This window comes from Schistocerca gregaria, chromosome 4 (assembly GCF_023897955.1).
Source record: "Schistocerca gregaria isolate iqSchGreg1 chromosome 4, iqSchGreg1.2, whole genome shotgun sequence".
Classification (NCBI taxonomy): Eukaryota; Metazoa; Arthropoda; class Insecta; order Orthoptera; family Acrididae; genus Schistocerca; species Schistocerca gregaria.
In genome coordinates, this window is record NC_064923.1 from 561,752,143 (window position 1) to 561,778,084 (window position 25,942).

Here is a 25,942-nt window from a genome sequence, read left to right on the forward strand (position 1 = left end):
ACAGTGTTTGTTGCCCAGATATGTGTAATAAAGGAGTAGTCTCACAGCATGGTTGTTCCGTTATTAAATTTGTTGTCAACAGTCGGTCACAATTCTCCAACAACAGTAATATTTGTAAGTGTAATACTGGAAGGGTAAATGCCTCTCCACAGTATTAGTGTGGCTCAGAAAAATTTTCAGCCTAAAAGTATTTGTCTTCTTTACCCTGTGACATACATACAGAGTTTATTAGGTAACAAAAAATTAATTTTAAATATAAACTGAAATCACTTCTGTTTGACAACTGCTTTCACTACATAGCAGGATTTCCAAATGTGTAGTATTAGTAGTAGTAGGTTGTTAGAGAGAGAGAGAGAGAGAGAGAGAGAGAGAGAGAGAGAGAGAGAGAGAAAGGAAGTTGATAATGGTGAGATGTAATTCATTGTTTTTTTGTTTTGTTTTTTCTTTTAAGCTGTTACTTAAGAAATAATGTTAATGGTTAAGCATGGTGCCCTATTTTTCACTGACAAGGAGACCTTATGGACTGATCATCTTCTATTTTCTTTTTATTTATAAGATGTGAAGCTCAGTGCCAGGACACTATTTCCTAAAGCAGTGTGAGACACAGTTCCCAGAAACTAAATGGTTCCCAGAAACTAAAAAATAAACATCTTTGAAGATTAGAAGATTTATGAGCTCAGCTGAGTTGCTGGTTCAAAACTCACTAGAATTATAAATATGTATTTACTTTCATTAAAATTCTGCATTTATTAACAAAAGAAATGAATTATAATATTTTCAAATAAAAATAAAACCTTGTTACTTTTAGTTACTGTTCTTATGAAGAAGCAAGTATTCACAATAAATGAAAATTGAGAACAAAAATGCAAAGCTTCAAATAGAAAATAAAAACCTTATTTATTTATGGAATTTGAACCATATCATAGATGTAGATAATTTTTCATTTAACAAAAGGATATTGCCCATATCTCTATATAATTTTAATTTATTTTCATATGACGCATAGTTAAAAAGATGTTATTTTTACTGAAAAATTATGATTCAGTATTTGTTAATTAATATTTCTGTTTCTTAATAAAAATGGAATTTCAATGAAAGGGAAAAAAGGTGCTCATAGCAAGATTCAAACTAGTAACTTTATGATTACAATCCTATTGTGCTCTGTATTCACCTACCGGTGAATGTGTTGGAAACAGCAACTGGAAATGTTTTGATCTTCAAATGTGATTTTTTTCAAGTTTTTATTTTTTTATTTTTTTTATGTTCTTAAAATTTTGTCATGCTGGTTTAGGAAATTGATGTCCTGGCATTTATCTTTACATCTTGTATATATGAGAAAAATAGAAGAGGGCCAGTCTGTAAGGTCCCTTGTGAGCAAATGTATGATGATTGTAAAACTGACTTGTTCTACTATCATAGAAGGAGGTCATACAATTGATCCATGGAGCATAGTAATAACTAGCTAACTGTACATTTGTTTATGTTATGTGGGGGAGGCTACATACTGTTGTTGCAATAGTTTTCCTTGTTCTTATTTCATACCTAGACGGCACATAGAAATAATTGGGGTATGTACCTCTCGTTGTTGTTGTTGTTGTTGTTGTGGTGATGGTGGTGGTGGTCGTCGTCTTCAGTCCGTTGACTGTAGAAGTCTGAATTTTTCGAATTTTATCTTCATAGTAGATAGCATTGTTTAGATTGACTCATATCAAAATACCAGTTATTATAGCTTTGCAAGTAACTCAATTTGGAACGCAGAGTGCCTTTTTTGTAGTATTTCTGATTGGAGCATTTCATCAATTAACAATACTTGCAATTTGTTATGCGCAGGAGACTCCTTCATGTGTGAACTACATTTCCTTAACATATTTGCAGTAAGTCTTTGCCTCTGCCTTCTGTTTTATCATCCCAGATACACAACTACACTTTGTGATCAAAAGTATCCAGATCCCCCCCCCCCCCCCCCCCCCAAAAATAAAAACATACATTTTTCATATTAGGCGCATTGTGCTACCACCTACTGCCAGGTACTCCATATCAGTGACCTCACTAGTCATTACACATTGTGAGAGAGCAGAATGGGGTGCTCTGCGGAACTCATGGACCTAGAACGTGGTCAGTTGATTGGGTGTCACTTGTGTCATACGTCTGTATGCAAGATTTCCACACTCCTAAACACCCTAGGTCCACTGGCTCTGATGTGATAGTCAAGTGAAAACATGAAGGGACATGTACAGCACAAAAGCATACTGGCTGACCTCGTCTGTTGACTGACAGAGACCGCCGACATTGAAGAGGGTCACAATGTGCAACAGGCGGACATCTATCCAGACCATCACATAGGAATTCCAAACTGCATCAGGATCTACTGCAAGTACTATGACAGTCAGGCAGGAGGTGAGAAATCTTGGATTTCATGGTCAAACGGCTGCTGTAAGCCACACATCATCCTGTTAAATGCCAAACGACACCTCGCTTGGTGTAAGGAGCGTAAACATTGAATGATTGAACAGTGGAAAAACATTGTGTGGAGTGAAATATCATGGTACATAATGTAGCGCTCCAGTGGCAGGGTGTGGGTATGGCAGATGCCCAGTGAACGTCACCTGCCAGCGTGTGTAGTTCCAACAGTAAAATTCGGAGGTGGTGGTGTTACGGTGTGGTCGTGTTTTCCATGGAGGGGGCTTGCACCCCTTGTTGTTTTGCATGACACTATCAGAGCACAGGCCTGCATTGATGTTTTAAGCACCTTCTTACTTCCCACTGTTGAAGAGCAATTTGGGGATGGTGATTGCATCTTTCAATGTGATCAAGCACCTGTTCGTAATGCACGGCCTGTGGTGGAGTGCTTACACGACAATAGCATCCCTGTAGTGGACTGGCCTGCTCAGGGTCCTGACCTGACTCCTATAGAACACCTTTGGGATATTTTGAAACGTCGACTTCGTGCCAGGCCTCACTGACTGACGTTAATACCTCTCCTCAATGCAGCACTCTCTGAAGAATGGGCTGCCATTCCGCAAGAAAGCTTCCAGCACCTGATTGAATGTATGTCTGTGAGAGTGGAAGCTGTCATCAAGACTAAGGGTGGGCCAATGCGATATTGAATTCCAGCATTACCGATGGAGGGCGCTACGAACTTGTAAGTCATTTTCAGCCATGTGTCCAGATACTTTTGATCACATAGTGTATGTATTTGATGATTGCAACTGATCACCAACCATTTTCATGTTTGTATGCTTGTTATGGTACCTCTGTATTTATTTTGTGCCAGATAACAATATTTTCATCAAGTTCTTGTCATCAGTACCTTCCAGTTTTCTGAGAAATGTTTTCGACCATGCTATTTAAATACATCGTGACTAGGAACAGTCCTTCTACAATTCCTTGTGTGGCCATATACCTCCACTAATGAAGTCACGAGTATTTTATCACTTACGTTTGAACTCACCAAGTCACTATATATGTGGAGTGGAGGGTACTTAGAAAAACAGCATAGTAAGTCTCACCTCATATTTTACTTGCAAGTAAATTCAGGATTGCTTGTGTATCTCTGAATCATTGTAATTTTATTGTTGTAGTTATTACGTGATATATATGTATTTGGGGGATGGGATTTATATCTACATGCCCACCCTGCAAGCTGCCATACTGTGCATGGTGGAGGGTACATAGTACCATTGCTAGTCATTGTGTTTCATTTCCCACACCCAGATGGAGAGATCGAGAAATGGAAAAACGACTGTCTATGTGCTTTTGTATGATCCTTGATGTGTTGTACTTGTTTTCACTGACTGTTCTGCAGTGTGTCACAAATGCCACTTCTCTAAACTTTGCCAGTAGTATTTTTCATAAAGAACAGCATTTCTGTAACACTCAAATCTGGATCAGACCTACTGGTAACAAATCTGCCAACACATACCTGAAATGCTTGTATCAATTCTTCCTTTAATCTAACGTGCTGGAAATCCCATACATTTGAGCAGCATTCCACAGTGTGTCATGTAAGTGTTCTGTGCAAGGTCTCCTTTATAGATTATTTACAGGCCCTAGAATTCACCCAGTAAACCAATGTTGATGCCCCTACAACCAACCTTATGTGCTCATTTCATTTCATGTCACCTTGCAACATTATGCTGGATATTTACTTGCTATGACTGTGTGAAGCAGCACACCATTAATACTATATTTGGGCATTATGGGATTGTTTTTCCTATTCAGCTGAATTAACTCACACTTCTGCACACTTAGCATTAGATCTCATTTGTCACACCAAATAGAAATTCTGTGCAAGTCATCCTGTACCCTCCTACAATCACTCAACATCAAAACATTCCCATTACTACAGCATCATTAGTTACAGATTGAAGCTTACCCTGTCTGACAGATTGTCTATGTTTATAGAGAACAAGCAGTCTTATCACACTTCCTTGAGGCACTGCTGATGATACTGTTACCTCTGATGAACACTTACCATCAAGGACAGCATACTGGTTTCTATTACCTTAAAATTCTCCAGGCCGCTCACGTATCTAAGAACCTATTCTCTATGCATGCATTTTGGTTAACAATCTGCAGTGTAGGTTTGTCTCAAATCAATTCTGGAAATCTGGGACTATGGAATCTACCTGTTGCTCTTCATTCATAGTTTGACAGATCTTATGCGAGAAAAGGAAAAGCTTAGATTCCCATTAGTGGTGCTTTTTAATTCATGCTGATATGTGGACAGAAACTTTTCTCTTTTGAGGAAATTTATTGTGTTTGAACTTTGAATATGCTCAACAATTCTCAGCAAACTGAGGTTAAGGATGTTTGTGTGTAATTTTGTAGCTCTGTTCTTTCACCTTCTTATATACTGGAATGCTCTGTCCTTTTTTTCCAGTCACTTGCTGTTTACGCAGGGCAAGAGATTTACTATAAACGCAAGCTAAGTAAGGGGTCAGTGCCATGGAACCAAATTGGGATTCATCTGGACAAAGCGAGTAATTTGTTTTCAGTGCCTTGTCTGTGTCCTCCATACGGGAGTTTGTGCAGTGTTCAAATGATGTTATGGCTGTTGGCTTTCAGTGTGAATGGTTTTTTAAATGCAAAATTTAAAATGTTGGCCTCCATTTTGCTGTATTCTATTGCCACGACAGACTGGTTGATGAGTGACAGAATAGAAGCCTTCGACTTGCTAAGTGATTTTCCATAGGTCCATACTGTTCTAGGATTCTCAGAAAGATCTTTTGAAACATAAGACAGTAAGAGGTTTTTGTGTGCTTTGCACATAGATAATTTTATAGACACACATATTTCTACTAAGTTTTGCTATTGACACTTCTATGTCTATTTTGAGCTGAATGTACAGTAATCTCTGTTTCCTCAGCATCTTCTGAATTTGGTTATTACATGATGATGAGTCTTGTTCATCCATAATCCACTGATGCAGCATGTACTTCACTAAAGCACAATTTAGAATCTGTGTAAAGACTGGAAAAAAATTTCTCTATGTTCATCATATTGCAACTAAATGACTTCCATTCTGTGTCCAAATAGGATGCTAATGACTCCTTTTCTAGCCATCGCAGCATGAAGACTCTGCTTGCCTTCTTGATGGATTTATTCACTTTATAACCATCATGGGTACAGTGACATCACGAGCATTAATCCCTGTCTCTGTACTGAAACTTTTTATAAAGTCAGCTTTGTTGAGCTACAATTTCTAAAATATTTCTATTGCATGTGGATTGTTGCACTAGTTGCTCATGACAGTTTTTGGAGAGAGCATTCACAACTACTTTATGAGACTGTCTACCCATACAACCTGCAGTTAATCTGTAATCATCCCAGTAGACACAGTGGGTTAAAGTTGCCTCCAACTAATATTGAATGATCAGGATACTTCCATGCTGCTGTTTGTAAACTTTCTTTGAATGACTTGACAACTGTTACAATGGGATCGGGTGGCTGCTAAAAACATCTGATGATTAGTTTGAGTGAACCTAGACCTACCATCAAGATAACATCACTGTTTTTGGACTCAGTTTCAAACTCAGTGGCCTTAACGTTTTTGTGGATTGCAATGGACACCTTGCCCCCCATGATGTCTAACCTGTCTGTTCAATGTAGGCGCAGTGTCTCATTAAATTCTTTGGACTTTTCTGCTTCAGGTTTCATCCAGCTCTTGGTTGCTAGTACAATTTGAGCACAGCAGTTTCTAAGGACCTCAAACTATCACTCACTTGGAGTGGGGGACAGGGGGGTGAGAACAACCGTGTGCTCTCCACATGTATTTTGCTACCTGATTACTTGCTTCCTCTGTGTAGTGCACCCCTGACCTAAAAAGGAATTCTACATTCTCCATGTCATAATGCCGGTTCAGAAGTCTGCAATGAAGGTTGTCACAGAATTGATGGAGCCTCTGGGTGAGACTGTCCAGTTGGCAAAGGACCCTCATCAATTCTGTATATGACACTGCAAATTGTAAGCTCTTCTTTCACTTCACGGGCAAGACCAGTAGTCTTCACAACTTCTACCAGCTGTCCGTAGGAAGTGAAGATGCCTCAAAATCCAAGTGACAGGCATAATTGGTTCTGATATGAGCCCACAAATTGCAGATGTTTGCACCATGAACCTTCATTATCCTCAGGCAAGGCCTTCCACATGTCTCGAATGAGACCTCTCCCACGCAGACATACTGAGCACATGTTGAACTTTTTTCCAGCTCTGAGCACTATTCCCTAAGGGTCTCCATAATGCATCTAACTTTGGAACTCAGCCCAGTTGCAAATCTTTTGTGATTTTCTGTAAGTGTGTATTCATTTTACTTAATAACAATGTGAACTATGTCAAAGATTTTCCTGGGACCAAAAAATGCACACCATTAACTTGAGAACTACTACATACAGCTGTTTGAATTTCATAGACGGATACCTTGTGCTGAGATTTATGTGATTGAATACTGCTTGGAAAATACATCTTAATTCGTGCAGTTATGTTATTTTCTTTAAAAACAGACAACAAATTTGAACACAAGACACAGTCAGGTTTATCAATGTAAGTTAGTAAGTTTTGCATACCTGTTCTTCAGGTTTTTTTAAAAAAGATGGAATGACATTACTATTTTCCACTCATCTCCACAACACTGTGCACATGGAAGGTGTGGGCCAAGGAGTAATTGAACAAAATGCACTGGTCTTGTGGAATTGCATCAAAATGCTTTGGGAAAACTACTACACGGACATTAGGCTGCTAGTGTGCCCCTAGATTACCTGACTTCAGCTCTTTTGAACATGTCTTAGATGCATGGATCAAGACATACGTATAGTGGATCCACCTCCATCTTTTCTTATTGGGTTATGGGTATTTATTTAGCAATCATGGAGTGGGTTACGGGTATTGATTTAGCAACCATGGATTAGGATAGGTCCTCCAACAATTTTGGTGTCATATTTGGTCAAGCCACAATACATTGAGACTACTGTTGGCGTGTCGAAGGGTGCTACATGTTACTAGATGAGTGTTTCTGATCCAATTGTTCAGAGCTTTTCTACATATTGGGGATCCATTCAAACAGAACTTGGATGATATTGTCCTACAGCTGAATGCTGTAAATTTTGATTTATCTCAGGTTGGGTATTTTTCCATTTGTTAACTGCTTTCTGTGCTGCGGCGGAAGTGTATGGAATTGTGGGAGGAGGAATGGCTGGTGGTGAGGGAAAATAAGCTGCGGTTGGTGAAACCCACCATCCAGCCGTGGTGTTCCTCCTGCCGGTCACCTAGGCGTGACGAAGTGACCCTTACACGTCTTCGCATAGGGCACTGTCCTCTTACGCATGCATTCTTACTACGGCGAGAGGAACCCCCGCTGTGTGATGCCTGTGGCGTACGAATCACTGTACGCCACATTTTAGTTGAGTGTGATTTATATCATTCTATCAGGGCGGAAGTTAATATTAGTGGGATCTGCCCTCGATTCTAGCCAATGACGAGGCGAGTGTCAAGAAAGTTTTAAGGTACTGTGATGTTTCTGGGCTTCAGCCAAAAATTTTAGGTTTGAATTTTTAGTGTGTTGCCGAGTGGCTTACCACTCCTTTTTATACTTGTAATAGGCCAGTTCCAAACATGTGCTATGTGCTTCATTTTAACAATTTCACCTACGTTCTCTTGCAGTTATCCTCTTTATGTGCTGCATTCCACTTTGCAACTGTTGACGTGCAAACTGCCTATGTAGCCTTTCAATTTTAATTTTAGTCCTATTTTAGCACTTGCTGCATTTTAGTGACACTCGTCCGTTGTTGTTTCCGTTCGGGCGCTAAAGACTACACTGTTGAGCGCCCATATCCACCATATCCTATCCTGTTAACTGCTGGAAGGACTCTTAGGTTGGCTGTTTTGCTTTTTGCTGACAGGAAATACTGCAGCTTTCTGGATAAGCAATCATGGGGTGTATATAAGCCATATGCAACCTATACCACTAATTCTGAAAAAAAAAAGAAAAGAAAATAGAAATGTGTTCCATTGTCAGCCAACAGTAATAAATGCATGAAAGCCTATGCTTCCTTTTTGGCTCTCAGAGATGTAATACATTAATATAGAGCTAGTAAGGCTCTATGTTAGACTTATTTTTCTTTTCTCTGTACCATAAAATTATGCACTATAAACAGCAAAATGCTTTTACAGCAATGTGCATGTCAGGCCTGTACCAAAGAGTAGGCTCTGCAGTGGGGACGTCTGGAAAGAAACATCCCATGATGACTGGTACCCATCCTTATAGCAGTGATGGGCTTTAAAACTTCAGGTTGAGCGGTAGCACAGTGCTTAAGCACTGCTACTGCTGTGCCATTTTCTGAGTCCACAGTTTGTGAGTATCTGATGTGCCACAAAGTGTGTATATGTGTGCACTGATACAAAATGAAGCTGATGCTTCGCCAAAGACCATGAGCTTCATGGAGACAATGATTTGTTGACAGGCAGTAAATTTTCTTTTTCAGTGAATGTGAGTTCAATGTAGAGGGTTGAATACATTAGAAATCAGGGCGCCACTGTTATGTCAGTGCTGTACTGGTTAGCTATAGTTCTGTGTGTGTGAACAGTCTGAGTACAGTGGCACTGCGGTTGCATGCTAATAATTGTTGACTGGTTCCTTCTTGCTGAAGCGTACAAGAGTGTGAGATGGAGTGTAACTTTGTATGGAAATTGAGTGCATGATTTTGTTGTTGTAGTGAGGCACTGCCAGGGTGAAAATGGCCTACTCTTGGGATTAGAGACCTCTAATGAAGCTGTGTTTTGTGAGATTTTGGATGGAATAAGATAAAAATTAAGTGATGCAGTGAATACAGTTGTAAATGTGCTCCATAAGAGGAAGACTGATGTCTGGAAAAAGTTCAATGCTGTAGTCCATGTACATAGTTTGCAAAGTGCAAACAAATGTTGTATTCTTGTTAATACCAACTCCACTGTGAGAAAAAAAAAAAAAGTGCTCATCAAATGAAAATGGGGCACAGAGCAATGTCACTATTATGTTCCTGTGACCCCCAAGTGTACAGTTTTTGATTCAGTGGTAATTACGTGCCGTGAAAATCTTAGACCATTCAGTACTGTTCATGACTCAGGTTTCAGATAAGTAACCCAAGCACTCATATGTGTAGGAACTGAAGTGGGCTGTGAAGTTGATGTGGAGGAGGCTATACTACCTCGTGCAACTTCAGCTAAGAATCAAATAATTTCAATTGCAGACACTATTAAAAAGGAAATGATAATAAAATGGACACCCTAGCTGCAAACCGGCGTTGATATACTTCATTGCATACATGTTGAAAATGTGTGCCCCGACGGGACTCGAACCAGGGATCTCCTGCTTACATGGCAGATGCTCTATCCATCTGAGCCATCGAGGACACAGAGGATAGTGCGCCTGCAGGTACTTATCCCTTGCACACTCTCTGTGAGACCCACATTCCCAACATGTCCACACCACTACATTCATAGTGTGCCTAATAGATGTTTGCCCATCATACTCATTACTCGTGGCAGATTAATCTACCCAGTCCCGTACGAGTATGGGCATAGTGTGAGCATTCGCACAAGAAGGTCAATGGGTGGGAATTCATATTTTAACTATATATGATGGTAGTATCTGTTCTCGAAAGAACAGTTACCGTTGAGGACCATGCAGCTTAGCTAGAAATGAAATGATAATGAAATGGACACCCTAGCTGCAAACTGGCGTTGATATACTTCATTGGGGACATGTTGAAAATGTGTTTGCCAACCGGGACTCGAACCCGGTTCACATGAAACTACATACTGCAATTGCTGCATTAGTTGAAATTTCAACAGTACGCGAGAAGTCTGGACCTTGCGACAAACACCACAAAGTATTGTTGGGCCTCTCAATTGCTACTACTGAAAAATATGCAGAGGCAGAAACTGACATTTTTGGATTATGTTATGAATGTGAAAAGACAGTACCTCTTCAGGCCCATGTAGCTAAGTGTGTACCGTGTGTTCAAGCCTTAGGAGGCTGTTGTGAGAGCAATGCAAGCACTGTAGGTTTGGCTTTTACCAAGTGTGGCTCTTGCCTGGATCCTGATGTTATGGGTGACATTCTATTGACTTGTAGTTAATGGTCTGTCAAATACTTCTGACTTAGCTAATTAATGTTGATACTATACAGATGATATAGTAATACTATGATGTTTTGTAACTTGAACTTAATGATCCTTTCTGTTGGTCTCCTAAGAACGCCTAAATGATGGACCATTCTGCCTCAGGAGCTTCTTAATGTCACAATAACCAATGACACAAGACTTACCGCATTGCTCGTAAGCATTGTTAAATGATACCGAGATAGTTTTTAACCAACACAGGTAGGAACGGGCATATTTTTAGCAGTCATTATGGTTTCATAGGGTAGACTGCTATGTACAGATTTAATGAAATAAGACTATTGATATATACAAGTATATCGCGGTCATCAGATTGTGTGTTCTTTTGGTCACAGAAACTTGTGTTTTTGTGTCACTACCGAGTTTTGTAGCCTACCATTCATTTCAGTAACTTTTTGAAAGAGTACTGTAAATTTAATTTAATATTTAATCTGCACTCATATAAACACTTCTTCTCATGTCCGATTTCCTTGTACTGTTGTCACAAATTTGGTAACTTGTCGAAAATGTGTGTATGTCGACTTAATTGTGAGACATTTTCTGAGTATAGATTAAATATTAAAATAAGTTTACAGCAATCTTCAAAAAAGTTTTGTAAATGTACATACATATGTACATACAAGGGCTGTTCAATAAAAAATGATCATAATTTTTTTTGACAGCATACCTTCACTCATCCTCATAATTTTGATGGTCCTTCTCAAAACAATCTTCTTTGGATGCGATGAATTTGTTCCAGCATTTCTGCCAGTCTGCAGAGATATGTTTGAAACAGTTCTTTGAAAGATCTTTCACAATTGCTTCCACTACTGCTTCTGATGATGGAAAATGTGCCCCATGAAGGAGTTTCTTCAGGCTATGGAATAGAAAAAAAGTCACACAGGGCTAAATCCAGGTTGTAGGGTGGGTGAGGGATGCAGTTCACACTGATTTTTGCATGGTGTTCAGTTACAACATTTGCAAATTGTGGCCATCCATTATTGTGACACAGCATCCATCCTGTTTCCTAGATATGTGGTCTTTGGCACCTGATATGGACTTACAAAGTTTTCAGGACAACCCTGTAGTATTGTCCATTACTGATGTGTTTGGAGGTAGAACATGTTACTAAACCATTCCATAAGTTTTGAAAAATTAGATCACTATAACTTTCCCAACAGAAACAACCAATTTTTGAGGAGGCGGTGATGAAGGGATTTCTACACTGAGCTATGTAGTTTGCTCTCTGGATCAAAATGATGTAACCAAGTTTCATCAGCAGTGATTACTTTTGAAAGAAACTCTAGGTCTTCCTCTAACATCAGCTCAACTTTGAGTGCACATGAATGTTGTTTTGTACAGTTATCAGCAGTCTTGGAATCCACCATGCTCAAACCTATCTTTGCCACTGCATTATGTCTGGCACCCCATGCAATTTTCAGTATTCCAGCGAGTGTTCATAAGGACATTTGTTGATTGTCCCTCACAATGGTAGCAATGATCTTGATGTTTTTCTCTGTAAGAGCAATAACTGGAGTACTGGGTCCACCTTTCTTTGTAATTGGTTGTCTCTCCTCCTTAAAAAAATTAATCCATGTTCAAGCTATTTACTATAGTCTCCATAGGCCTCCTGTAACATTGCTCAGGCCTCACTGAAAGATTTGCTGAGGTCGAAAGTAGAATTTCCAAGCCACGTATTGTTCATTGCACGTCACCTCCATTGTTGTGATAGGCAACTCTGCACATGTATGTTTCAGCTTGCCCATCTCTTACTTAATCATAGCTAACACTTGGTTCAAGAATCATAAAAGAAGGTTGTATACATGGAAGAATCCTGGAGATACTAAAAGGTATCAGATATAATGGTAAGACAGAGATTTAGGAATCAGGTTTTAAAATGTAGGACATTTCCAGGGTCAGATGTGGACTCTGACCACAATCTATTGGTTATGAATTGTAGATTAAAACTGAAGAAACTGCAAAAAGGTGGGAATTTAAGGACATGGGATCTGGATAAGCTGAAAGAACCAGTGGTTGTACAGAATTTCAAGGAGAGCGTAAGGGAACAATTGACAGGAATGGGGGAAAGAAACACAGTAGAAGAAGAATGGGTAGCTCTGAGGGATGAAGTAGTGAAGGCAGCAGAGGATAAAGTAGGTTAAAAGACGTGGGCTGCTAGAAATCCTTGGGTAACAGAAGAAATATTGAATTTAATTTATGAAAGGAGAAAATATAAAAATGCAGTAAATGAAGCAGGCAAAAAGGAATACAAACGTCTCAAAAATGAGATCGATAGAAAGTGCAAAATGACTAAGCAGGCATGGCTAGAGGACAAACGTAAGGATGTAGAGGCTTATCTCACTAGGGGTAAGATAGATACTGCCTACAGGAAAATTAAAGAGACCTTTGGAGAGAAGAGAACCACTTGTATGAATATCAAGAGCTCAGATGGCAATCCAGTTCTAAGCAAAGAAGGGGAGGCAGAAAGGTGGAAGGAGTATATAGAGGGTTTATACAAGGGCGATGTACTTGAGGACAATATTATGGAAATGGAAGAGGATGTAGATGAAGACGAAATGGGAGATAAGATACTGCGTGAAGAGTTTGACAGGGCACTGAAAGACCTGAGTCGAAACAAGGCCCCCGGAGTAGACAACATTCCATTAGAACTACTGATGGCCTTGGGAGAGCCAGTCATGACAAAACTCTACCAGCTGGTGAGCAAGATGTATGAGACCGGCAAAATACCCTCAGACTTCAAGAAGAATATAATAATTCCAATCCCAAAGAAAGCAGGTGCTGACACATGTGAAAATTACTGAACTATCAGTTTAATACGTCAGAGCTGCAAAATACTAACGCGAATTCCTTACAGATGAATGGAAAAACTGGTAGATGCGGACCTCGGGGAGGATCAGTTTGGATTCCGTAGAAATGTTGGAACACGTGAGGCAATACTGACCTTACGACTTATCTTAGAAGAAAAATTAAGAAACGGCAAACCTACATTTCTAGCATTTGTAGACTTGGAGAAAGCTTTTGACAATGTTGACTGGAATACTCTCTTTCAAATTCTGAAGGTGACATGGGTAAAATACAGGGAGCGAAAGGCTATTTACAATTTGTACAGAAACCAGATGGCAGTCATAAGAGTCGAGGGGCATGAAAGGGAAGCAGTGGTTGGGAAAGGAGTGAGACAGGGTTGTAGCCTCTCCCTGATGTTATTCAATCTGTATATTGAGGAAGCAGTAAAGGAAACAAAAGAAAAGTTCGGAGTAGGTATTAAAATTCATGGAAAAGAAGTAAAAACTTTGAGGTGCACCGATGACATTGTAATTCTGTCAGAGACAGCAAAGGACCTGGAAGAGCAGTTGAACGGAATGGACAGTGTCTTGAAAGGAGGATATAAGATGAACATCAACAAAAGCAAAACGGGGATAATGGAATGTAGTCAAATTAAATTAGGTGATGCTGAGGGATTTAGATTAGGAAATGAGACACTTAAAGTAGTAAAGGAGTTTTGCTATTTAGGAAGTAAAATAACTGATGATGGTCGAAGTAGAGAGGATATAAAATGTAGACTGGCAATGGGAACGAAACCGTTTCTGAAGAAGAGAAATTTGTTAACATTGAGTATAGATTTATGTATCAGGAAGACGTTTCTGAAAGTACTTGTATGGAGTGTAGCCATGTATGGAAGTGAAACATGGACGATAACTAGTTTGGACAAGAAGAGAATAGAAGCTTTCAACATGTGGTGCTACAGAAGAATGCTGAAGATAAGGTGGATAGATCACGTAACTAATGAGGAGGTATTGAATAGGATTGGGGAGAAGACAAGTTTGTGGCACAACTTGACTAGAAGAAGGGATCAGTTGGTAGGACATGTTTTGAGGCATCAAGGGATCACAAATTTAGCACTGGAGGGCAGCGTGGAGGGTAAAAATCATAGAGGGAGACCAAGAGATGAATACACTAAGCAGATTCAGAAGGATGTAGGTTGCAGTAGGTCCTGGGAGATGAAGAAGCTTGCACAGGACAGAGTAGCATGGAGAGCTGCATCAAACCAGTCTCAGGACTGAAGACCACAACAACAACATCTCTTACATGTGGGAATGAAAAGTGACAGCAATGAAACTAGTAAGGCATGGTTTTTACACATTAAACTAAGACAATACCAAGATTTTGAAATTAATTTTCTGACTGCAAAGTTTGGGGCAGTCTGGGGAGGTGCACAGGTAGCCAAAGGGTTAAGGTGACCCTTCATGATAAGTGGGAAATCCAGGTTTGAGTCCCAGTTCAGCACAAATTTTGATATGCCACTGTTGTGTAGTAGATCAATACCTAATACGAGTGATGCCAAGGAATTTACAGTCAGCGAATTAATTTCAAAATATTTCATACACCTGTGTATCGCCAACATTATCATATGATGAAATTCTAATTTGAGAAATTTCAACTGTAAAATATATATATAAAATAGAAAGAAACTTACACATGTGCCTGTCTGCCGGCGCTTTCCCGCTTGGTAAGTATATATATATATATATATATATATATATTCCAAGACTTACCAAGCGGGAAAGCGTCGGCAGACAGGCACATGAACAAAACACACAAACACACACACAGAATTACGAGCTTTCGCAACTGGCAGTTGCTTCGTCAGGAAAGAGGGAAGGAGAGGGAAAAATGAAAGGATGTGGGTTTTAAGGGAGAGGGTAAGGAGTCATTCCAATCCCGGGAGCGGAAAGACTTCCCTTAGGGGAAAAAAAGGACAGGTGTACACTCGCGCACACACACACACATATCCATCCGCACATACACTGTGTGTATATATGTATATATATATATATATATATATATATATATATATATATATATATATATATGATCACTTTTTTTTTGAACAGCCCTAATACAAATACATATAAATGTGTGTATAAACAGAACAATATTCTGTGTTAACTGATTAGCCATTGTTTTGATACATAATGAATGTTGTGCCCAACAGTTTTATGTGTTAGTGGCTGTGTTGAGAGTCCTCATTTGTACGTGTGAACTCTTGTTTTTATTTTCGTTTCTACACTAGTATAGCTGACTTGTGTGTAACAGCTGATACAAGTGATAAGTTTTTAGTAAAATGGGCAGCAGTGAAGACTGATGAGTCGAGTCTCCGAGCATATGCAGATGATGGGTTTGGAGATGGTGTCGTAAGACCCACTGGCAATTTTATAGTGAGCATACTTGTAGTAAGTCTGCTTCTTCAGCACCATTTTAATATGCACAAATTATTTACAAATAAATCACAGAAAGTAATAGTTCATGACTTTTCTGGAAAAACACTAAAAGAAAAACTTCTGGAGGCAGGTACCTCTTGGCGGGCATTGAAATGTTTCAGTGCTGCCAACTATTTTAAAGTAATCTGGGCAAAAAAATTAGAAATCATTCCCAGTCCAGGGAAAAAAAGGAATCATGTTCAAGACACAAAGAATCAATTTCTGTGCATGGAACAATATTCTGAATTGCGTTGACCAAATACTGGATAGAAAACCAAATGACTGTATGTGCATCCAAATCAAAACCCTTTTCCATGGAGGATTCTGTGTTCTATAAAGACAAGAAGGATTTTGATCACTTGCATGTACATTATTTGCAGTTCTATATGGTCCAGTATTGAACAATGGATAATCCAGGATGGAATGTAACAATGTTATGAGAAAGAAAGTTGCTACTCACCATATAGTGGAGATGCTGAGTTGCAGATAGACACAACGAAAACACTTTCACAAATAAAGCTTTTGGCCAGTAAGGCCTTTGTCAATAATAGAACACACACACACACACACACACACACACACACACACACACACACACACGACTGCAGTATGTGGCAACTGAGGCCACATGAGGCCACAGTGCAAGCAGTAGCACCAGTGCACGATTTGAGTGGTGACTGGGTAGGGGAGAGGGAGGGACAATAGGATAGGGGTGGCAGACAGTGAAGTGCTGCAGGTCAGACGGAGGGCAGGCGAGAGAGGTGGGTAGGGGGGTAAAGGAAAAGGAGAGAAATAAAAAGACTAGGTGTGGTGGTGGAATTAGGGCTGTTTAGTGCTGGAATGGGAACAGGGAAGGAGCTGGGTGGATGAGGATAATGACTAATGAAGTTAGTCAGTTCATTAGTTGGTGAACCATTGCTGACAGCGTAAGGCAGTGTGGTGGTACCCTTGAAGCTTTGATGTCATTTATGTGCTTTGGTGCACCTTACTGCTGACTGCTTGGTTGGCTCTGACAAACATCTTTCTGTGACCCTGCTGAAAACACAGTTGACAAACATCATTATGATGTGCGCAACTATGTCTAATAACATGTAGAGAAAAACAGTACTGACAACTGGGCAGCCTGGGAAAATGTCTCTGAGGCCAGATTTAAAAATTTTCTGGCATTGCGTTTGATTCCTGCCTATTTGAGCGGGAGCCACTCCAGTGGCACTTTGACCACACAACGTTTTTGCAATTTTACCAGCAGACAGGTTAGGTCATTCCCCATTTGCCAATTGAGACACCAATTTTGATGTCTCACAGCCCATGTAAATGTAAACCTGAGCTGTTTGAGAACTTTCAAAAATGTTAGAAATATGAAAAACATCAGCCAAAGACATGACTGACATAAAGTCCTAAAGCTTGAGCACATACTTCACTGTCCCTTGCTAGTCTAATCCCACATCATGTATTAACAATGCTGCAAATGGTAGTCCACAAGAACAAGTTAGCTTGCATATTCTGCTCAGGCCTTGTAGGTCTGTGACCTGTGTTGCATAACTGTATGACGTCTAACAATGTTCAAGGAACTCGAAACAAGTGGCCTCCATATTTTTTGTAGTAAGATGTTCATTTAAAAGTGAGTGAATAGTACCAATGGGCAGCAATGCTGGATCAGATAAAGGGGGCCAATTTTTCCCCAAGATAATAGAGCTGCAGTGATTTTGATACATTCTCAAGTGCTCTGGGATTACCAGAAGCAGTTGTAGACTGCCAGATTTATAAGCTTCTGTACGAGCTCATGCTGCTGCTCGAGCTACAGTTTCCAGCCTGCAAAACTACTTGGCCATCATGGTTAAAACACGTAGTAAAATGGCCTGACAATACCTATGCTGGTACAGGGTGGGTTACAGTTCCAAAAATTTGCTATTGGTATTGTTCTAATCAGCTTCTTGAACAACACCAATTTTATCAAGGATAAATTATTTACGAATAAATCACTGAATGTAATAGTTTTTGATTCTTCTGGAAATACAGAAAACTAAAATCGTCTGGAGGTAAAAACTGATTGGCTGATACAGTTCTGTCTAAGTTTGTTGACTAGCTCAAACCTTAGTACAGGAGAACACTTAGGTTTGACTGGAAAGCACATGAATAAGAACCACGCTTTCACTGCACCCATATGCAGTCTGTTCAGTCACTGAAAACACAACTGTTTGTTGAACTTTGAGTAAAGACAGTACTGCATTAAGCAGATAGACAAGTCTGTGTGCCAACCAAACATTGACAACAGGTAACAAATAAGTTCAAATAACAGTCCAGGAGAAAACCGTGTAGTGCAGGATCATCCTCAGTAGGTACACAGAAAAGAGTACTGTAAATGCAGCCCTCAAATCTGATGCAGGTGGTTTCCTATTTGACCTGGTACCAATGGAATACATACACCATTTCTGATATCCATGTCTAATTACACAAGATACACTATTATTTATTTTAGAACACACAGCATTATAGTGGATTAATTTGATATGTTTACCGATGTTACCATTTGATGTTGATGTTGTAGGTGAATCCACTTTCTCCAGATTGTGGGTAATAGACAACGACTGCTGCATCAATGATATTATTGAGTCTTAAGTGCTCTCTTTCCATCAATCCATTTATGAAGCTCTATTACACTAGGAGCATCCTTGCAGACTTTGGATAAAAAGTGTTCATGGCAGATTTTTTTACATATACAATTTTCTCTATTGCATACTTTTTCTTTTTACTTGTTACACATTGAATACATTTGAAATTATTTGTCACACATTGAATATATTTGAAATAGATTGTGGTGCTTGTCCACTCACATCCTGTGGTATGCATTCAAAAACTACTTTATTCATTAGAACATAGTATAGGAGCTTTGTGATAATTTTTGGCACTTTACCAAATACTCATTTGGGACACATCTTTTTAGATTATTATTGGCCAGGTGGCATTTTGAACTATATTTCTACAGAGTACAAATCTGATATATTAACTACTATGATAACTCTGTTGATTGTTCTCCTTTTTACAGTTTTCACAAAACCTGTCAACATAGTAATAAATTTGTACAATAAAAAGGCAGATTTTCTGTCATCCACGAAGATTTATTTTCAAAAAAATTATTGTTCGGGCACATGAAGTTGTTGAAATACTTTTGTTATTATTTCTATAAAATTAATGTGGCATCTTTTTTACTTTTATTGTACTATTTGTTCAGATTTTCTTCATGTAATTAAGTCATATAATAACATTCATTTGTTAGAATGTGATTCACTTGTCTTCATCTTCACTTCATTCGTTTTAATTCTGTTGTTGTAGGTATAGTTTCATATAAAATATTAACGTACCTTTTAATAAATAAATGTGTATGGCAACAATTCTTGAAACACAACCTTTTTCATTTAAGCTCAAATACTGTCTCACTATACCTGGCAAAGGTTCTTTTACAGCTTTAGAGCTTCATGATATCTATTTGTATTCTGTATTCTAGTAACAAAATGCTTTCTAATGTAGAACTTTTTTTTCCTGTGTAATAAATTATTTCCCTAACTGAGAACTGTGCTTACCATGACTTGTTTCTCAGTGTTGTATGAATCTGTATTATTTGTTATAAGTGACTATGTGACATTTAATCTATAAAAGAGGAAAAATTTTGTTTTGTTTTATCCATTACAAAACATTGTAGAAAATCCGTGATCACAAAATCAATAATTTCTTTTAATGTCAAAAGATTTGCTGGTGTCAGTCATAATTTTTATTTACTTTATATTTCCATACCATATATGTTAATACTGTAACTCAAAGTATCAAACCTTTTGATGTTCAAAACCATTAAATATTTGTGTTATTAAATTTATGCATACCTGTTGTGATACAGTAACATCAGTAAAGCTCTTATTTTACAGGTTGGATGTATGAGTACAAATTCTGATACCAAGTCACCTGACAATCCACATGAACGGAGGACTATTACAATGACAAATGAAAGATGTGCTCCTATTTCTGGGGCTAAGGTGGTTCCTACTTCATTAAATACAGGTCGCTTTGTGAAAGAAGAGCCTACATATCCTGAGTTGACAATTGATGAAACGGTTCGTGGCAGTCATGAAACATCAGACAATTCTAGCTCTTCGAACAACAGACTTAATATTAGTAGAAACAATATAAATTATGAACAAGGAAAATCTGAAGTGCAAGGAACTGGCAGAGTTAAGTTAAAGCGACGTTGGGTGGAATCTGAAGATTCAAGTGCTTCTTGTGATCAAGTCAATGCCAAAAAACAAACTGGTGTCAGCAGGAGCTCTGGTCTGAATACTGGCCAAATCAGTCATAAATTTACAGCTTCTGGGTCAACGCAGGCAGCTGAAAGTGGAATGCAGAGCAATTTTACTGAAAAAGGTGATAATAGTTTCTTTGTTGCATCAAGAGCTTCTTTGTACTGAAAGATTCTTTGGCCAGAAAGTGAGTTGTATGATGTGAATGTTCTTGTTGTTCCTTTTTCTTCTCTCTTGCCTCATAATTAAATTTGTTGCAGAATCTTGAAATGTCTTTACATTCTTCATGAATAATCATAGTCCGGTATTAATCAGTTAGGACGTATGCTTGAACACTCTCTACTGTAAATTATTTTTTTGATTAGTCTTGAAGTAGACAGTAAACTTGAGTTTATTATGTGTTTAATATTACAGTATCAACCTCCTCAGAATGACTTCTAATCTTAATACATCTGCTATCTTAAGTGAGCCACCAATTAAGGTGGCACAGTGGGTATGACACTATATTTGTATTTGGAAGGAACTGAGTGATGAGGCGAAGTGGTAAAACACAGAACTTAGATTCAGTTCCCTGTCTGCCCATCCAAAATTTAATTCTCTTTGGTTTGTAACAATATTATGAAAAGGATAGTTGCTACTCACCATATAGCAGAGATGCTGAGTCACAGAGAGGCACAATAAAAAGACTGTCACAAAATAAACTTTCAGCCTTGTTGGCCAAATGCTTATTTTCTGACAGTCATTTGTTATTCCTATCTGCGACTCAGCATCTGTTGTTCCATTCCACTCTGGATTTTCCATTTTTTGTTTTCTATGGTTTCCATTACTCAGTTAATTACAAATGTGAGGATAGTACCCTCAAAAAGGCTCATCGGATTTCATTCTCAATCTTAGATTGTGATCTGCCTTTAATAACAAAGACTGGACGCTAATCCTTGATCTCCTCTTTTTTTTTTTTCCATGTGAGAAGAGGTGAGCTCCAGACCTGTTCAGACATCCAGATTCAGATTTTCCACAGTTTCCATTAAATGATCAAGGCAAATTCTGTGATGATTCCTTACCAAAGGACATGAACAGTTTCATTCCCTATCCATGTCCAATCAAAGCTCAAGTTTCTTCTTTAATTACATCATAGATGATGGGTTGTTAGACTCAAATTTATTTTTCTTCTTTTGAAATGAATAATAAAACATGACTGATTTCCATTATAAATTAGACATGCCAAAACATACCAATAAAGCATTCTTAGAATCTTATTCCTAGGCCATTTGCTCTGTGACAGTTGCCAGTGTGCTTTTCCCTGTATGCTAACAGACCAGCAACTTTTATCTCAACTGTTTCAAGCCTGCTGCACTCTGTGCCCTGCAACTTACCACTTACCTTCACATTTGCTCCAAAAAAGGACTTCAAATGTAAAAGTCAAATATAGCACTAGGGACAAGAATCAGTACAATATAAATCTTAATGATTGATGTACTTGGATTTTAATATTCAACTACATCCTCAGAAAGTTGTGTACATGGTATAGGCAATCTTCAAAACTCTATATGGTCCTGTTCTCTTTCCCTGTAAATGAGCAAGTAACTCATGCTTCATCATACAATCATTTTAAATTACAAGAAAATAATAAAATAAATGTTAACAGCATGAACACTTAGTGTTAACTAACAATCCACACCAGCTTCACGTGGTTAGCACTTAAGTATGTGCAACTGGACGACTTGTCTGGCATAGTGCTAATAAATTATATACGTGAACCTTCCTCTAGAATAAGTCTGTCTATTAGTGAAAACTGTATCAAAATCCTTACAGTAGTTTCTGAGATTAGCACTCACGTACAGATAGAAAAACTTGGTAGGTAAGTAAATATTGTAGAAAAGTTATTGTAGAATTTAAGTACTTTAGGATTGAAAGAGACCGCTCACTGAAAAGCAGAAGTGTTAAAGTTGTCAATAGGCACACACAAAAGAAGGAAAACTTGCTAGCTTTCAGTTATCCTTTGATGAGCTAGAGTAGCTGGAATGCTTGTGGAGGGGTGGGGGACGTGATTTTAGCTGCCAGTGGAAAGTGGCATACACTGAAAGCGACATGACTTAGGAGGAGATTTTATTTGAGATTGAGGCTAGGATGATAATGGGAGCGGATAACTCCCATCTGCATAATTTAGAGAAGCTGGTGGTGGAGAGAAGTATCAAGATGGCTTGGTTTGTGAGGTAGCCATTGTAATTGAGCATGTTGTACTCAGCTGCATGTTATACCACTGGCTGGTAAACTTTGTTCTTGAAAACAGTTTGATTGTGGCCATTCAGACTGTGCTGCAAAGACTGCACAGCCTTTTATTTTAGTGTGACTACCAACCAGCTGTCCACCAGGATGAATGGCCACCACCAGACTGTTGTCAAGAACAAAGTTTACCACATGGTGGCACAACATGCCTATGAGTACAACATGCTCAGTTTCATTGGCTATCTCACAACTCAAACCATCTTGATGCTTCCCTCCATCACCAACTTATCTGAAATATGTAAATAGGAGTTACCATTACAACACCTCCTCAACTCCCATAATCATCCTGGTCTCAATCTCATCTAACCCACTGCTCAACACTCTCCACCCGACAGTTTCCTCTTCCTCCATCCTGTTGCCCCTTCCCAATTCAGGTCCCCATATTGCCTTCAGCCTATGCCCCTCCCAGCAGCCGCTACAATTGTGCCAGCTCATAAATCTGCCACCCCTCCCTCCCACATTCATAGCTGACAAACTGCCCCCTTCTCCCTGAGCGACTAGCAATCCAACTCCTAGTCCCTCTCTGTTTACCTACCCCAACTGACACTACCCACAGAACACAATCAATCAGCGTGCTGCAAAAGAGTATTTTCACTGTCAGTCTAACCAGCCCCATGTCGGGACATAGACGTGTGTGCATGTATGTGAGAGTGCATGTGTATATTTGTGAATTTTACTTTAGCTTGTCAAAGGATAACTCTTAGAGCTGTTGATTTTCCTTCTTTTGTGTGTGCCTATTGTCAGCTCAACACCTCTGCTTTTCGGTAAGAAGTCTCTTTACTGGCAAGGGACTTTCATTAATCACAGTTCAACCAATGTACACAAAATAATTAGAAATGATACACACAAACATCTATCATGACTCAGTCTAGCTATTAATGAAAAACTTATGAAAATCCCCCAGTAATTCTTGAGAATAGCCTTCATGTACAAACAGAAGAATATGTGAGGAGACTTTAATTTGTTATAGTTCAGCCAATTTGTACAAAATATTTTTAAATTTTATACACAAATGTTCATTGTGACTTAGTCTATTAGTGAAAACTATATCAAAATCCCTACAGTAGTTTCTGAGATCATCCTTCACATACGGACTGAAAAATGTGTGATAAACTAACTTATAAAATGTAGTGATATTCATTATAAATATCTGATTTCCAAGATCGCTTTCTTCTTTGCAGATCTGTAAGTTTCTCATCCAAGTCAGTGTCATGTGCAGTGTAAAACAGCGATTTGTTTAAAGTAGTTGTCAGTTACAATGAAATTGAAACCTTCCATTGGTCCATAGCGACTTTTGCAACTACCAGGTGACAAAAACTATCATCCTGTCAGCAAGGGGCCATTCTTGATACACAGGCAAGTCCAGTTGTAGATGAGATTTTTTTGGGTGATCAAGTATGCTCATTGGTTGCTTGTGTGGGTTTCTTATGTAGGTTCCCAAGTCTATGGGGTTCTTAGAAGAGGTTCCCAAATGTCATATTTGATTATCTTTATGGTTACCAAGTCAAAGTACTAACATTAATGAAAAATGATGATAGTACAATAATCTTTTTAAATTTTTCATCAACTTTTGTAATGATTGCATTTGGGAAACTTTATTATCAATGCAGCAGTGTTTTATAATGCATTGGTAGATTTTTGATAAAATACTGATTTTTTAGATCCAGTATCATCTTTCTGAACATACCAATATCAAAGAGCCCACAATGATGAGTGAAGGTTATGAATTATCCTGAAAGATACCATCCCACCAGCATGCAAATGCTGCCCTTGTTACAGTGTTGAACCATGAGTTGTGAGGGATTATCGTTCGGTTTGGATGTATTGGAAACTGATTACAAGTCCACAGACACCATTTTCAGTGGAATTTGGTACAAATTAATTGCAAAAGTTGTTGCTTTTTTCTAGTTTTTGTAATTTTTGAAGTCAAAGGAAACACTTCTTGAGTAGATCTTGCTGACTCAATTTGTACCATCTCAACAAAAATGAGTTCAATATTTCTCAGTTTTTGTTCACAGGAGGTGTACAAATCAGAGGGTTCAGTTTTCCTTTGGATGCTGTAAGCTAACTCATTGAACCAATTGTTTTACAGTGCTTCCAATTCAATTACTGCAAATTTTCCATAAACTAACCCAACAAAATATTTGGGGTGATGGCAGAGATTGGTGAAATTTAGGAATTTTTTGTAGTGAACTCCAGACCCATTGCTGTCACCTATTGTAGTAAATTCAGTAGTAAAACCACAAGTTTTCATGGTCAATGACTTAAAAAAAAATGAACTGCAAATGTAACATGCCTTAGTCTATCACTAACTATGCAAAAAACTTTGACATTGTATTTGCTCATTTTCAATAAAATATACACCAGTGAGATGCACAGTGGCTTGATTGTTTACCCAGTGAAAATCTTGGATAGCATATGGAGCAACAAATGTGTAATTATTTTGAAAATATGACTGTACAGTTACATTTCACAGTTTTCAGATACTGTTTCTGACTTTTTGAATCAAAGTGGTGGATGGTTAGGTCAGATTTTTTTGAAGCCATCTCTCTGACACCATTGTCTGCTTTAAGTTGCTTAGTTTCAAGTGATGCACGCCTGTTTTGATCCACTGTTTGTATTTACAGTTTTTTTTCCCAGAATTAATGTACTTGTACCGATCAGTAAGGTGTGATTCAAGTAAATTTCTTCCAGGACTACACTTGCATTGTTGCAGTGTGTAAGCTTCTGTTTCAATATTATACATTATAAAAAATATCAAAAAATTTGTAGTTTTTGTCAGAGATGCTACTGGCAGGCATCAGTGTGACATTTTGATGAATTGTGTTAACACACACTGATTGGATACTTGAAGAACCAATAGCGACACAATTTTGTCCTTAGTTCACACAAAAAAAGCAGTGAACATTTCGTTCAAATTACTTAGCAAAATTCATTTATTTTCTTGAATTTAATTCCATCAATTCAGACAGAAACAAAGTCCCATTCTAGAGCAGAGCCTTATCATCCTCCAAAAATTCAAGTACTTAATTCTTTATTCTGTCAGAAATAACTTTGTCCTGGTTTTTCCTTTGTGCTGCTAGCACACCTTTCTCACTTTCAACCTGCAAATTGTTTGCCGTGCTCTACGAGATACAAAATTCTACTGAGATTTTAGTTTAATAGGCCAACTCCTTGGTGTCAAAGTTAGAATGTAAATTTTCTCCAAAACAAGTAAAGGTGTGTGTTATTTTTTTCAACTCTGTCAAGAGATGAGTATGATCAGGGCAGTTTATCCACTCTTGTGTACTTGAAACTCCTGCCTGCTGTAAGTCATCATGGTCAAAATGACAGATTATTAGGCTTTGTGTCTGACACAACTACATTTTGTTTTTCTAAATCATCTTGTATCCTTGTACAGTCGCTGAATGACGACGCCTTCCCATGCACCGCAACATCATCAGCAGACAGCCGCTGC

The 25,942-nt window shown here is 38.4% G+C and overlaps 1 protein-coding gene across 8 annotated transcripts in view; it reads left to right on the forward strand.

Moving 5' to 3' along the window:
* LOC126267949 (transcriptional protein SWT1) overlaps positions 1 to 25,942 on the forward strand; it is a 275,635-nt gene that overhangs the window by 23,128 nt on the left and 226,565 nt on the right. For all 8 annotated transcript variants that reach the window (XR_007549053.1, XM_049973281.1, XM_049973275.1 and 5 more), the window contains one exon: positions 19,831 to 20,323. Coding sequence is in view for 7 of the 8 variants with exons in the window: in XM_049973275.1 (XP_049829232.1) it covers positions 19,831 to 20,323 (493 nt within the window). In the remaining variant the exon portion in view is untranslated. The remainder of the gene's footprint in view (positions 1 to 19,830; positions 20,324 to 25,942) is intronic.